Below are 16,347 nucleotides of genomic sequence, written 5' to 3'. Positions count from 1 at the left end.
TCAAGTTACTCTCAGATCACCGGCTGAGAGAAGTAAATGCAAAGACAGAGGGAGGAAGAGAGAACAGGAGGATGGTTTTATACAGTTGAAATGAGAGTAGATTTGTGATGATGAAGTGCAGCAGAAACAGCAGATAGGAGACAATCATGTAGATAACATATGGGAAGAGGTTACCCGCTGTGATTGGACAAAACACCACGTGATTAGTATCGTCAAACCCGGAAGAATGACAAGTGTTTATTGTTGCTAGCTCGCATTTAAGGTAAGACTATTAGACAAATCTCTTCAAGAATATCGTGAATAATGTTGGTCTGTCATCGTTTATGTGGTATGTTATGTCCATTTTTAAGAGTTTAAGAAAGACTGGCTACAGTCAGCTGTTCCCGTTACAGGTAACACCAGACTCAGGCAAAGAAACTCAACATTTTGTGTGTCCCAGTTTTGTAATAATAACGAAGCTGCTGTTCAATAGTTTTTCATTTCGGTCCTAATACTTAAAATTAAAGAAACACCTCTTTATTTTAGTAACTTTTTAACTGTAACCCTGGCTGGCTGTGCTTACTGCTCACCACTTTTTACTTTATTGTTACGTCAACTTAGGTGGAAAAGACATTTATATTAATAAACAGTAATGTATGGATTTTGTATATAGAGTCGGTTTCAGTGGTTGAATTAAAGTCTTAAAGGATAGGTTCACAATTTTTCAAGTCTTAAAACAACAGTCAGGTGTCCATATAAGCAGTGAAAGAGGTTTTTCTCGCTGTAATCATCCCTCCTGTTCATACTGACTATTAAAAGGTCCCCTTCAAATGTGCTTTTAGTGTAAGTGATAGGAGCCAAAATCCAAAGTATGTCTACATAGCTATTTTGTGCAAAAATGCATTTAAAAGTGTATCTGAAGCTTATATGAGGCTTTAGCAGTCTGAGTTAGTCATATCAAGTGGATATCTGCCACATTTACAGTCTTTTTTAGCATCAAATTCCCTCTTTGTGTTTCCCTGTTGAGCTGTGTTGGAAGTATAGCAACAAAAAGAGGGACTTTGACACTAAAAAGACTGTAACATTGAAAGACATCTACTTGATTTGACTTATTTGGACGCTGAAGCTTCATATTAGCTTCAGATAAACTTTTTCCATTTTTGCACAGAAGGAGGACTGTGGATTTTGTCCTCCATCCCTTACATTGTAAGTGCATTATGAAGGAATATGCTAATGGTCAGTATGAACAGGAGGAATGATTACAGTAAGAAAAACTTATGTCAATGTTTATTTGGGCTCCTGACTGTTGTTGTAAGACTAACAGTTGTGAACCTGTCCTTTAAAGGGGCAGATACTCAGTTAAGTTGTGCATTTGTCTCTAAGAACAAAATCACACCATTTGGACAACTGTGAAAGGTGTCCACATTATTTTAGAGAACCACCTCCATTTATTAATAGGATTCATTGCCATTTGGTGAATATTACAAGATAATTTATTGGGGTCCATCCTTTCCTGACTTGATGATGCTGACATCACAGTACTGTGATATTGCTGCATCTTTAATATTTCTTTTGAACAAACATACCTCAGTAGGAGATCTGGTATTATATCATGCATGTTTCTCCAGGTATCTTCATGCAAAGAGGACACAAAGGTTGGCTGGACCAAAATGGCATCCTACTTTGATGAACATGACTGTGAACCCACCAACCCTGAGGAACAGTACCGCCAGAATGCACTACTTGAACTGGCCAGGTGAGACTGACCACACTCCAGAGACATTTTAGTGCTTTCTTTTCTCCAATCCTTTATTGATAAATAGTGTTCTGACTGGCTGTTGTTTATTGTGTATAGGTCCTTGATGCAGGGTTTGGACTTCATTGACTCAGGTGCATTCGACTTGTCAGACTGGGACCAGCGTCTTCCTCCTCCGGCTGCCAAAACTGCTGTTCAGACCCTCTCTGTGGTCATTATTTCCCCAGAGCAAGCAGGTGACAGAAATTTGCTCTGTCAGCACTAAATATGTTACACATTCAGATTTAACTGCAAACCTAAGACTTTGGCATCTACAACCAGAGAATCAGAAAACAAAGAGCTTCTTTGTTGAAATGCATGATGCAGGGGCAGAGATCACATGCTGAGAAACTGTGGGTGCACGAAAACCTTTGAAAAGCAAAGCACTTTATGTGAAATAGTTTGTACCTGATGATAGATTTTCCCTCTGCTTCGCTACTGATTCATTGGAATCTCATTAGCCAGCAGTGGATATCCTGGGGAAGATTAGTGTGAGGCATGCAAGCTTTCCAAACACTTCCTAGATAAATGCCACTAGAGGGATTTTACCCGGCTTTTTGTTCTCACAGATAAAGGTCTGAAGTGTCCTGTGTGTTTGCTGGAGTTTGAGGAACAAGAGACTGTTCGAGAAATGCCATGCAAACACCTCTTCCACTCAGGATGTATACTGCCCTGGCTGGGCAAGGTAAAGCACATGATTTTGTAATTCAGGTGTTGAATGTCCATTAAGTGTGTTGTGGAAATGTCTGAGTAGCTGCTTAAAATTTCCTTTGAATTAACGGCATGTGTTTGTTTTTTTTTTTAAATCATAGACTAACTCCTGTCCTCTATGTCGACTTGAATTACCAACTGACAATCCAGAGTATGAAGAGTTCAAAAAAGACAAGGTGAGTGTGTCATCATGCACTATGGAAAAACTGTTCTAATGCTGTAGTTATGTTTTTAATATGGCTTTAGTCTGTGACTGAACAGTTTTTTTATTTTTCTGTTATGTAGGAGAGAAGAAAACAGAGGGAGCACAGACTGGAGGATCTACATGGAGCAATGTACACATGACATGACAGTGCAGTTTGTGGCACAGTGACATTTTACACAAAAAAAATATGAAAAAAAAAAGACTTCAGGAAATGCATAATGTTGCATTCATGTCATATCGTACAGAATGTAATTTCAAACGTGAAAATCATGTCCATGACAACCTCGTGTCTCATCATGAGTCAGAGTTATAGTAAATCTGACATCTACAACATCTCCCAATTGGCAAAAAGTAACATGAAAAAGCTTTACGCTTAATTTCCATTTATCTGTTTTGACCACAAGGCGAGCAATGAAGTAACCACCTGTAATAATGTGTGACCGCTCCCATCAGAGCAACACAGGGTTTTCCTGTTGTTTCCATTCATTCGACATGCCGTGAATGCAGCATCAGCAACGAGGTAATTGAAAATAGAAAATGCTTATTTCTAAGTTGGATAAATGCTCTTTTCTCTCTAGTTAGTATGGATATATATTTTAAAATGAGTATGCTGTTGACAGCAGTACTGAGCACTCAGCAGCATTTCAGTTTTTTCTCTTTATTCCCTTTTTATACAAAACTGTGAGCTTTAAATGCTAAAACAAAAAAAGACCTTCTGTTCCCTTGTTTTTGTCTGATTCATATGAGATATTTAAAGACAAATATAATGACTCATATTATGCTATGGCTTTGTTTTTCCATAAAACGTTTGTTTAAATCTTTAAGTATATGAATTTTAAAGCACACTAGATCAGTGTAATATTAGTACTGTACACTTTCATTATGTCAGAGGACTCATAAAAGACAGATTACAAGAGGAAGAGTCAAAAATATCAAAGCAGCAGAGGCATCCTGACTTAAAGTCCCCTAGAAGGGGTAGAGCTCCAAAAATGCCGGATCCTACAATCCCCATAATCCCATGAAACCAACATCTTTTCATTAGACCTAAAGTGAAATAAATGACATTATCAGGGTTATTTTCCCAGACTTAAAGGACCTCCATCACAGACACAAAATACATTATACCACTGTTTTTCTAGGAAGAGTAACCTTCCTCATGCTGCGTAAACTGACTGCTATGTGTAAAATTGGTGGAGTTTCCCTTTAATTTGTCTCATGATTTCTTCAGAGAAGGCATCTCCTCCCCTCTGGCCTAGACTGAGGAACAATTAGTAACATGTCCAGTACAATCTGAATTGGTTGTGATGCTACTACATCACATGTCAGCCCCTTAATATAACTGACTCTACCGCGTCCACACCAAAGCAATAATCTTGGAAAAACCAGTTTGTTTGTTTGTTGTGAGCAAGTAGGTCAGCACTCAATATTGGACCATCCATGTTCTGAAATTACTCAGCTTGGGTGTTATTTTAAACCGGCAGTATGTTTGTATGTTGTTTCTTTATATCATCTGCTTTGTTCGCAAATAAACAGAACATCTTTTTATATAAAACAATCCAAAGACTGTCTTAACCATAGTTTCAGTTGCTTTTACAAACAGAACATGCTTAAAAAACAACCCATGCAAAACATGTGCTAATAATTTATCATTTTTATTTCATATTTGAATATAAATCTCTGTCAAATGAAAATACCTAAATGATAGACAAATCATACATATTTACAGAATGTATAAAAGGAAACAAAAGAATCAGTCGACTTGTTTTCGGGGATTTCTCCGACTCCTCCATTACCATTCTTTTACATATTTTTCAAATTGAAGAAATAAGACTAATACATTTTTATAGACATTTGTTTCTGTGTTGCTGTGGCTAGAGTTCAAGACGTACAGATCAGGCAGTCTTTTTAATATACGAGTCTCCCACAAACAAACGTACTATAGCCATTTACTGATGTGCGCATTTTAACAGAAAAAGAAAAGAAGAAAAAGAAAAAAGGTTGTAAAATCCACCTTTAAATTTTGGCATGTGGAAGATGGTATAGATGCTGTTACAGAATAAATCCAACCCTGATGTGAGGGCTCATACAAGCTGCCATTTGAAGTCACCTCTTGTGACTTTGGTTACAGTATGGTGAAGTAGGCTACAGCTGAACACACACAAACAAAACAAACCTGATAAAAATGAAAATGTTCCCCTGGCACAGTATGAGGGATAAGGCTAAAACAGTGCACTCATACAAATTCATACACATACTGTTGAAACAGAAAACCAATCAGTGGATTCCAGTCTTTTTTTTTGGCAACAGGTGCAGATCAAAACAAAAAAAAAACAAACTTAAACACAGCTGTATCTGTCAGGGTCCTTCAGTCCAGAAAGACTGAGACATTAATTATTTGCATGACGAGTGAAGAAACCAACCTCTTCAGACCTTTACTTGAGATGGAAAACATGTTTGAACTCTTGATTTCGCTTTGAAACAGCATCAAACCCACAAAAGATAAAAGAGGTAGGTGAGGTGACCTTTTAGAAATGTGTATTGCTGGCATCCAGTGGTTAGACAGGTTAAAATGCATCGACACTACGCGAGAGGGCAGAATACTGTGTGTATCTGAGTGTTAGTGGTTATGAAACATACTTCTCAAACAGCTCACAGACAAACAGCTCGCTCAATAAAACAAAAAAAACTTAATCCGAGTGTAACCTAAACATGGTGGCGTTAATCGGCTTTAGTTTGTGGCAGTCTGTAATTATCACTTGAAGAGAAATTGGCAACATGAAATCATACAAAAATCTTCAATATATGACACACTTTCACAAAGTCTACAACCTATGTTGTGATATTGTCTGGTTGTAACACTGCCTGGACACCATTGTGACATTGTAAGGTTTATGGCACGAGGTCTAAGAGCATCATGTTCACTTTGCACCTCTCAGTCAACCGCTGTGAGTGAAACGTCCTCCCGTAACTTACCGAGAAGGCTTCCCACTACTTCACATGAACAGAAAACTCATTCTCAAAACTCAAATAAGGCTTCCAAAGGTCCAGCCTGGAATCAAATCAAATCAGTGTGCGGACAGGAACTATGTTAACCTGTAAACGTGTTAGTGGGATTGTAGTTTTACCTTCACACACCCACTTGTTTTACTATAGGACATAGGTCACTTAAAATGTCTTGGTGTCACTCACAAAAAAAAAAAAATGTGTTCAAACTCCTGGGCGAACACCAACACAGTGAAAAAAAAAAAGGCATTATTCACTCCAGTGGAGCATAAATGATCAGATGATTGATGGCGATTATTGCACCGAACATGACGGTGAAAAGGTAGCTTGAAATGTAAAATGTTAAAGAAATCCTGCAACTCGTGGGACGATAATGGAATGACATCAAGGGGAGAGGACTTCTCAGTTAAGAGTGATTGAGATGCACACAGTCCTAGTCGTCACAGCAGAACACATCAGTACTGTTTACGCAGCCATCAGTGAAATGGATCATGACCTCAAGAATAATAGCCGCTCAAGATAAAGATATACATGCTGTGTAAAACAATCTGAAATAATACCATCAAAATGTGCATTCAAATCACGTTTGAGTGCAGCTATCACACAGAAACTGTGCAACCAGATTCAACTGTCGGGTGAAATTCTTGATTTTTGCCAATCATTTGAAAGATTAGTTAAGCTTGATTAAAAAGGCCGTGTTCTCACAGCCTGTAAAACATACATAACGTTAACTAGTCACTTCTCAAACATTCAGTGTTTTCTACTTACTACGCAAACTTAAAACTCAAACATAAATTAGTATTCTCTCATTCAAAAAGTGTGCCGTGCAGAGATAAGCAAAAAGGCCAAAACAGGTGGGCCACGCAAAGCACTGGATAATTCATGAAGGAGTGTCTGGGGGGAGGGGGGGGGGGGGGGGGGGGGGGGGGGGGTGAAACTTTGTGGCTTTTAAAGGAACCTCCTCTTTCAACCAAGACACCAGTGATGCACAGTTGTGGCCAACAAAAGAAGACCCGTTCAGAAAAAGACCTACTTAAGTGAAGATTTGCCCAATCAACAGCCATCTTGGAAACATTCATGGTTCCAGTAGTCAAACTGGCTCCACACATTCAGCCCTCTTCTCAGTATCACTAGAGAAAATGTAACAGGACATTTGACTGCAGTTGCTCACCGAACAAGCCGGCTTGCACCAACGTTGGAGAAAAAAAAAAAAAAAAAAAAAAAGATATAAGTGTTAAAGATGGGATAACCTGGTGTCAGTTAAATTCTTAAAAGATATCCAAACTTCCTCTCCTCCTTCACATGCTACCTCTGTCATCTTCCCATCTCTGTGGAAGCCCGTGAAGCTCCTCCGCAGTGCCTTTTCAGACCTTTGAGCTGCGATGCAGAGCTACAACATTGCTATGCTCTCCGGGGTACAATTGAGATGTGTGGATGTGCTGCTTCCCCCCGGGGACTTGAGGCCCTTGGTTGCCCCACCCAGTGTCGAGCCCCGAGCCCTGGGGCCCATGATAACCCCTGAGCCGTGGTGGTGACTCTGCTGCAGGCCTGCCATCATGGTCTCGCTGGTGACGGTGCCAAACTCGTAAGTGAAGGTGCCGTAGAAGACTAGGATGTCCACTGTGAAGACCCACTCGCAGATGGCTGCGGCGTGCTGCAGGACGAAGCTCTCGTGGATGAAGAAGATGCCGCCTGGGAGGAAGGGAAGTTGAGGAGGACAAACATCTCTGGAACATGCATGAGCACAAACATTTTATACATTTAATTTCCTTTCATATAGTGGAACAGGAAGGAGAGGATGAAAATACCATGAGCCTGAATGAATGAATGGATTTAATATAATGAGAATATCAAAAGCAGCTTAACCTCAGGATGCCAGATGCCAATTCTTAATATGATTAAGGTTAAATTGCCACTGGCAAAACAGATTAGTTTTAAATATAAAATACTGGTCAGTAATCCACTTAGGATAAATGGTTATTGGTTATGATCCATCAGACAATCAACATGTACCTGAATGGCTCTCCATACTGCTGCAAAACAGACAAGAGGACAGCAGACCCAAATAAAGAATGACAATAATGATTGGTGGCAGAAAAACTGTCGTCCCTGAAATGTTTCCTAACTGGAGAACCTTAAGGAGTAGCCGTGAAGTGCTGAGCGGGAAACTGTCAGCTAAATGGAGCACCATATGAGAATTAGCAGGTTGATGGGGCAAATTCAACTGTCATTTTCTAACTGCATGTCACTGAGAGGCCGGCCGGGAGGAGAGGCCCACACAGATGTTATCATGACCCGACTGTTTCATCTACAAGCTGAAGGACAAACATTTGATCTGTTCTGACGTGTCTCAAGGCGAGTGGATTGAAAGGGGGAAGAACAATCGTGTTTAGATATAAACATACAGTACAAGTGTAACTAGTGCATGTGCACAAGCAGCGGGGCGTCTCTGTGGTAAGGATACTGAGGACAAGGGAGACCATAGCTCCCAGTGCCAGAGCGACTCGGAAATGGGCCATCCAGTAGTCGAGGGCTGTCACCGCCACCCGGTAGGTGAGCACACACTGCAGGCACACAAACAGCAGCCCTGCTGGAAACGCCACACCGGCACCCACGTAGTGAAGAGACTTGGCGTGATCGACCTGTCAAACAGAACGATTCAGTCAGAAGTCCAGATGAGAGACAGAAAGTCACCACCATTTGCTGCGGCGAGTTTACCTGGAAGTTGCCCACCATGACCAGACCCACAGCGTTGGTGCAGCCAGACACCAGAGCGCTGGTGTTGACCCAACATCGGTGGCTGTGTTCTATCACCTGGGCGTAGCGCAAAAGGCACACCATCACCACTGTGGGACGCAGGAGAACAAAAGCACATTAACACTGCATTCACAACACGTTACTGCACAATAAAACCACAGAAGCCTTTCTATATAAATCCAGTCCAAATCTGTGGAAAATTAAGAAGCAGATCATGGTTTAGTTTATTCAGTTATTGTACGTACTGTATTAAAAATGAATTGATATTTTTTCTGTTTTTTATACAAGTAATTCTTGACATTTTTGCAGATGCTAGCTCTAACATGATGGGAATAACCAATGTGTTTTTACTGCTGTCTCAGAGAGGATATGTTCTGTCAACCATTGACATCTGCGGGTTGATGTCTGTTACAGACCACCACCACCAAGGCAGTAAAATAAACTTTAATTCAAAGATCTGCAATAATAGAAGCCACAAACAATGAGGAAGTCAAAGGCATCCAGGCAGCTTGTATGGGCCGGTGAGAGAAAGGCAGGACTGGCATGTAATTAGAACAATACAAGAAACAAAAGGAGATCATGAGGACTGGAGAAAAAAAAAAGGAAGTGCATTAACAAGGGAAAGGTGAGGTGAATAATGAGGAGAGAGTGAAAACAGCAGGAGAGAGACGTAATTAAGAGCAGAAGGGAAAATTGGGGCAGAAGTGAGTGGTGATAAAACAAGACAGGAAAAGGAGAAGTAATGGAGGAAGGCCGTGGAGGGTGAATGCAGGGGAGAGGGCAGAGGGGGGAAGTGGAAGGAAAAGCCGCATTCATTATTGATTAGAGAGCACGGGCTATTTCAAGCCCCTCCGCATCTCCTGAGAGCTAGTGGCTGACATCTGTGGGCGCCACAGCATTAATATAACTCACCGACCGGACAGAGGACGCAGACATTAAACATTTCCACCTCAACTGTACTGCCTCATTGTGTTTGTGGTAAAGAGCATAAGGCGATTGTACTGTTTTCACTGAAGTGAAATGATCTAATTAAAGAAAATCAACCAGAAATGTTCCTTTATTGCATATTTAATAATCATTGTTTAACGATGGATATAACATATTTTGACATTTTACCACATTACACACTAAAAAAAATTGAACTTATTTAAATTAATATCAATTAAACTAATTTAATTGATATTCAGATAGAAACAAAAAATATTTCTTTGCTTTTTAATTTGCACTTTCACACAACAGAAGGAAACAACTAGCCTGGTTCAACTGCCACCCGCACCTCTACAGCTTGATGATTAACACATTATACTTCCTTTGTTTAATGTGGAAAAACAACACGTTGCGGTTTTAGTGGGATTTATGTGCTGCCGTCTCCTCGCTGTAGCTTCATATTTACTGGTATTGATCTTCTCATTTAACTCTTGGCTGGAGAGCTAATAAGTGTATTTCTTACATTATAGAACTCTTCCTTTAAGGGAAACACACCATATGTCTTTATCACCATGACTCTGTATGTACGAGAGTAGTTCAGTTCAACCGAGGACTCACCCATGAAGGCTCCGACGTTGCCGATCAGGCTGAACAGGCAGCTTTCAGGAGGGTAAGAACCACATTTACTGCAGGAGATGGAGACACAACAGCACTCAGTATGTTGTTCCTGCACATTTTTTTTCTTTTCAAATAAATACTATGATCTATGAAGCCAGATGTCGGAAATACACTTCCTGATTCAAGAATGTTAAACCAGCTTGCTCTGTTTACATCTAAATGTAAAACTGAAATTTATATGATGAATAACCTCTACAAAAAAAAAAAAAAAGCCTGAGTCCCATGATGCCTTTTTACAAGAGCGCTTTTGTACTTGCCAGTGGTTAGTGGCTGACTTGAAGATTAAACAAATGCAGTTTATGCAAAGCGTGGGTTAATGACAGTCACAGAGCCAAAACATAACAAGGTGCTAATTCATGCCTCGGGGCCTTTGCCGACACAAAATGGCTTTTGTATTCTGAAGAAACAAAGACTGTAGTGCGGAGAGGAGGAGTGGTAGGAGACCTGATGAGGGGGATGTCCTGGATGGTGCAGCATGTCTTCGGGAAGCCTGGTCGGGGCAGCTCCTCTGTGCACGTTACGTTGTAAGACCTGTAGCGGTGACACAATGAATTCATTTGTCCGGATTTGAAAAAAATAAAAACCTGTGATGTTAGATTTTTACACCTGTTTCCTCACATGAAAAGAAAACAACATCACTCACCAGTTCTCCACAGGACAAACATGGTGATTCATTACAGCCATGGCGTATCTGTGGGGTAAAAAAACAAAAAACAAAACACCATCAGTTAAAGCAAGAAATGTCAAAGCATCATGACACACAGAGTGATCTAATCCCTGACGACATGAGGTGAATTATCACAAACACAAGATCACACTGGGTGAAAAAGATATTCACTGGAGCACAGAAATACACTCAAATATTAGTGTGACAGTGTGAATATATCAGTATCCATATTTGTACTTTAACATATACTTGTTTGCAATCTTAATCTTTAATTTTTGATCAGGTAAACAGCTTGCAACAACCATTTACACAACTAAATTTGTTCTTCCGTCTGTGCACCCGACATTGAGAACGCATCATGTTTCTATTCGTCGACATACGTCTGACGGACGAGTGTTACTGGAACTCACACTATCCATATTCCTGTGATGGAGAAGGCAGACAGGCTGACAGGCAGGACGATCCAGGCAGTCATTGGGCTGGCAGTGAGCTGGCTTTGTCCCAAGCATGGGGTGAGAGGGGGGCTTCGGGCTGGAGCGGCGACACGACGAGAGGGATCAGGTGGGGGGTGGGTGGGGGTGTGGGGTCACTAACACACAGGGAAACACACGGGGAGGGGGGGGGCATGAGAGGACAAAAGGGGGAATGGCACAGCTCTTCTGCTCCAGGAGCCCTGCAACCAGCCACAACCTGACAGAAAAAAAACAGTAAAGTGTTATTTAAGAAATGAAAAATAAACATTAAGGTGAAATCTTATACTGTATACTGTGTTGAAGAATATTGATTTTGCATTGTAATGTACTGGTTTGTAAGTGATCTGTCTGATCTGTCTGTTTCAGTCAGTAATTTCCAACACTGCGCTCAGTGCCTGTTGAATTAACTGAAAATGCAACATGTATTGCATGACTTCAAAAGAGCGAGCAGCAACAAACACCCACTACATCGCCTTACGTCTTTGCAGTGTGTTAAAGTGCCACTTTTTAAACCAAAGACTACAGCTGGCAGCCAGCTGACAGCCAGCTGACATACACATAACCCTGTGCTGTCTGAACACTGCAGAAAGACAAACAAAACTGCATTAATTTCTTCCTTTATCACTGTTGAAAATCAGTGCAAAATAGTGTTTATTTGCTCTTTGATTAGACTGACCTGGTGTTTACTGTAAATGTTTTATTAAGCTGAAACATGTTCTGCAATCAAACTGCAGTTGAGCTGCAAATATCTAAAAACGACCCCTAACAAAAGGTGTCTAGAAAGATGTGTTTTTGGTACATCTGGTGCTGCGCCATCAACCCTTTGACGATGTTCATGTCTTCTGGTGACTTTTCTCTTAATGACCACGACACTGATTACACAAGCACCTCTTCAAAAGAAGTGAACAGCAACATGAAGCTGTAAAAAGGTACCATCAGGGCAAAATGTCCCCTTGTGAGAATGAAGACCAAGGTCAGCTCTGTGGTGGAGGGAAGCACGGGACAACACAGCCTGTATCATTTTACACAGTGTACAGTTACAAGTATGTCCTCTGCTCAGAGGGAATATAAACTGAACGAAGATAAACTTGTCTTAAACTAATCCAAATAAAAAGGAGCTCTTGTTTCCAGAGAAAGGTCACGCTGGCGTATGAGGCAGTAACAAATTGATTACACAGTTTTTATATAAATCTCTTGAATATATGGCTTATGTGATTATTGTAGGGGTTGCTGAAAAGCTTGACATACAACCGACTTTAGCATGCTGCAGCTTTGACCCTTTCTGTCTTTTACATTAGGTCTGTTTCTAACTGGGAAAATTCCAGTGTAATTGTGTTTTGTTCATTTTTCATATTTTCCATCCCTCACTGGGACAGTTTTATATGCACGCCACACTGTGAAAGATGTTTTAAAATCTGTAAATTAGTAACAGTAATCAGTCACTTAGTGACAGTATATCAGCTGGCTCATATGAGGCCATAAACCTCCTCCTACGTTGTTCTTTAAAAAGTTTCAGTATGTGGAAATGATAAATGGCGAGGTTAGACAAAACTGGGAAGCATCTTACTTCTGCTTTCTGGTCTTCTCCCCACATTTCCTCTTAAGTTTCAGTTCTATATGGGTGTACGTTATTTTACTTCCAATCAATACCCGATTTTACATATTTGGTGGACTTACAACTAAAACAACGAGAACTTGTCAAAATGATCAAGCTGCTTCCCCTGATAAACTTCCACACAGTACTGATTAAAACCATCTGATCTGTTTCCCTTCCACCAAATGCAATATTAGAAAGTATCTGGAGCTGATTGCAGGTGTAGCTGGGTTTTGGTGAGGTTAAGGATTAAAGTTAGGTGTTTGCTGACACATTATTGATAGTCCCATACTCTAGAAGACAATGAATGGCTCTCTACCCACATCTGCCACAGAATCTCCTCCATCTGCATGGATATCACTAAACAACCATGAGTGTACAGGCATTTGCACTCAGCGTAATATTTGACAGCGGTTCCAATCGTCTTTGCAAACGATTCAAAATCAGTTTAGTTTGGCGTGTACTGCTGGCCTCACAGTTGATCTTTCCATCCACTTTTCTCTAAAATAAGTAAGTTTAACAGGGTCTTCATGGTTGCATTACAGACCCTGGCACAGGGCGCAACCTGTTTTCTCTCCAAAATAAATCTTTCAACCAAGATCAAATATTCTCTGGCTTTTACATTAAAGGACAAGTTCACAATTTTTCTGTCTGTCTTAAAACAGACATCTCATCCAATGTCAGCTGAGATCGGCTCCAGCAACCTTCTAGAGGACAAGCGGTAAAGAAAATGGATGGATGTCTTAAAACAACAGTCAGTTGCCCATATGGACTTTGAAACAGGTTTTGCTCGCTGTAGTCATTTCTCCTGTTAATACTGACCATTGAAAGATCCCGTCCAAATGTGTTACAGTGTAAATGATGAGGGACAAAATCCACAGGTTATCTCCCACAGTTATAGTCTTTTTAGTGAAATAAAATTACTCCAGTGTTCAACTGCTTTGGGAAATTTTCCTGTTCAACTGCAGTGGGAAATTTTTCACAAAAAGAGGGAATTTAGCACTAAAAAAAAGACTTAAGTTTGAAAGATATTGAGTTGATTTGACTCATTTGGACGACTGAAGCTTCATATTAGCTTCAAATAAACTTTTAAATACATTTTTGCACAGACAAAGGACTGTGGATTTTGTCCCCCATCACTTACAGTACCAGTCAAAAGTTTGGACACACTTTTTCATTCAAGAGAATCGGAAGGTGCATCCAAACTTTTGACTCGTACCGTACATTGAAAGTGCTTCATGAAGGGATCTGTTAATGGCCAGTATGAACAGGAGGAATGATTACAGAAAAAAAACAAAAATAACAAAACATGTTTCAATGTTCATTTGAACACTTGACTATTGTTTTAGGGCAGATTTGAAAAATGATGAACCTATCCTTTAATGAAAAAAATTGCAGAGCAGTTAGATATTCAATTTTCTTTTGTGGTTTGCCGTTTTTGGTTCACCATTCAGTCAAATGAGTCTTACAAAATAAATCTAAATTGGTCAATTTTGGGCAGGCTTATTCTCAGCCACCCATACACCATCACCTGCACTTCAAGTCAACAATGTTACAATTGTTAATGGTTGTGTTTTTCACATATTGTCCTTTGAGCTGTGTTCCAATAAAACCCCTTCTTTTACATAGAGATCTTTTCTATGTTGGTTCCCTGCACTCGACATTCCAGTGTAGCCATTTCCTCATAAGGTTCGGCGTGCTTTGTAGCAGTTTCCTCTTGGGTGTTAAATCAGATAAGGTTGTTGCAGCACCGTCTCAGATTTTGTTCAACCTTTGTCTGTACCATGAATGGGTCCCAAAACCAAGGCCTGTTAAATATTTCTGTTCAAATCCTATGTTTTCATATTTTTTCAGACCTTGATATGAGGCAAAGGCCAGAATACTCACTGCAGGTCGGGATTGTTTAACGGTGTTAAAACCAGATTATGAAGCTTACAAACTTACATAAAGGACATATAGGAAAACTGTAAAAACAGTACTCACATTGATAAACAACTAATCACCTGACATCTGCAGGCAAAAGAGGCACATCGTTATATTTCATTAATAGCATAGAGTCGTTCTTTAATCGCCTCTGATAAACTGACGTCGTGGTTGAGAATTAACTTGTAAGGACTTGATATGTTTTCATGTCAGCTGTTGTCGAAAGGTTTTGAACCTTACATTTATAAATAATTATTTACTTCTGTTTTATTCACACTGCTGCAGGGGCCAGGTGTCATGACAAATAGACTATTCATGAAATAAGAGAAAGAAAACCATGCGCATAAATATAAAAGACAGCAATGTAAACTTGATATCAGATGTTATGAAGGACAGTAACTCACATGATGAATACCTGCTGAAAGTTCACAAACAGGTTGCCGATGTAAGACGGTTAAATATACAGTATACCTATTATAACATTTAGTCTCATATGTTTAACTCTTCTCTCAGGAGAAACTTAAAACACAAGTATTACTGTATATTACTGCAAAAGTGTGTATATCGGGGGCCACCACCACCATAACACCCCCACCCCCCGCAGCCGTTCAGGGGGATTATTCTCCGCTGCAGCTACTTCCTTGACTGAACACAACTGTGACAATGTAGCTATTTTAAAGAAACGCCGCTTTATCCACGTTAAAAGACAAAGCCTTACGTTACTTAGGTGCTTAAATGAACCGGGTAACGGTGCCGTTGGCCAATTTTTTTCCTAGGACAGCGACGGAAAGACCCGCCCTGCTCTGCCTCTGATTGGCTAGTACTCGTTGCCTTCGTGGGTTGGGTTGGTTAAATTTAGGCATGAGGAGTGAGATTGGTTAGGGTTAGATCAATAATACCAGGGTAAGCCAATCAGAGGCAGTGTAGGGCGGGTCATGACTTTGCCCTCCTAGGAAAAAAAAGTACCGTTAGCTTTGTTAGCTTCGACATAGCTCGCTGGTTAGCTTTGCACTTTACCAGTTGTCTTGACTTGACACTTGCCTGCATCTTGATTTCCGCTCACCTAAATGATACGCTGCTCAAAAAGAGACATTTTGAGGACAAGAGCACGGATACTACTGGGAATATCAGTGTACAAAAATGAGTTTACACCTACCTTCCACCTGCTAAGCCCACCACGGACCTCAACAACCTTGGTTTCCCTTTAAAAACAGCGTTTTCTCAGCAGATGAGGCGAGCCACAAAATAACTTCCGTCTGGAGTTTTTCAAAATAAGACGTTTCGAGAGTTAATGGGGTTTTTTTTACATTAAAAATGTCATTTTTATTTTTATTTTTACAAATTAATGGCACTATTTTGTGTGTGTGGAAATATAGAATATATACTGCAGCGTTACCAAAATACAGTGGAGAACTTATTCACACAAACACAGTGGTATAAGAATGGCCATCACCTGATTGATAGAACTGATATGATTATCTATAAAACAAAATTAACACTTTGATTTTCACATAATTGATTGTTGACGCAGCTCCGAGTTTGTTAGGCCCCACTGTGCACCACCTCTGTCTGTAGTTATCGTTGAGAGTGTCCAATTAGAATTTTGATTTAAAGGCATAATATGCAGGATTTGTC

General features: G+C 40.1%; 2 protein-coding genes across 3 annotated transcripts; one reads left to right on the top strand and one right to left on the bottom strand.

Moving 5' to 3' along the window:
• The first annotated feature begins 115 nt into the window (after positions 1 to 115).
• On the top strand, positions 116 to 3,469 carry rnf181 (ring finger protein 181). Of its 2 annotated transcripts, none has more exons than XM_067603618.1 (6): positions 116 to 262; positions 1,608 to 1,735; positions 1,835 to 1,971; positions 2,344 to 2,459; positions 2,587 to 2,661; positions 2,771 to 3,469. In XM_067603618.1, the coding sequence occupies exons 2-6, from the start codon at positions 1,650 to 1,652 to the stop codon at positions 2,828 to 2,830; spliced, it is 474 nt and encodes a 157-aa protein (XP_067459719.1). In that variant the 5' UTR covers positions 116 to 262; positions 1,608 to 1,649; the 3' UTR covers positions 2,831 to 3,469. The 2 variants fall into 2 exon arrangements, with proteins under 2 accessions (XP_067459719.1, XP_067459710.1); XM_067603609.1 differs by lacking the exon at positions 116 to 262 and adding an exon at positions 265 to 392.
• An 852-nt stretch (positions 3,470 to 4,321) lies between these two features.
• Positions 4,322 to 15,973, bottom strand: LOC137192706 (transmembrane protein 150A-like). The gene is made up of 8 exons (XM_067603597.1): positions 15,869 to 15,973; positions 11,133 to 11,412; positions 10,699 to 10,746; positions 10,500 to 10,586; positions 9,996 to 10,063; positions 8,412 to 8,539; positions 8,158 to 8,335; positions 4,322 to 7,385 (listed from the first exon to the last, which is right to left on the bottom strand). The coding sequence occupies exons 2-8, from the start codon at positions 11,195 to 11,197 to the stop codon at positions 7,084 to 7,086; spliced, it is 876 nt and encodes a 291-aa protein (XP_067459698.1). The 5' UTR covers positions 11,198 to 11,412; positions 15,869 to 15,973; the 3' UTR covers positions 4,322 to 7,083.
• Between the last annotated feature and the right edge of the window lie 374 nt (positions 15,974 to 16,347).

Source organism: Thunnus thynnus, chromosome 2 (genome assembly GCF_963924715.1).
Source record: "Thunnus thynnus chromosome 2, fThuThy2.1, whole genome shotgun sequence".
Taxonomy (NCBI): Eukaryota; Metazoa; Chordata; class Actinopteri; order Scombriformes; family Scombridae; genus Thunnus; species Thunnus thynnus.
This window is presented reverse-complemented; position numbering and strand designations above follow the sequence as displayed.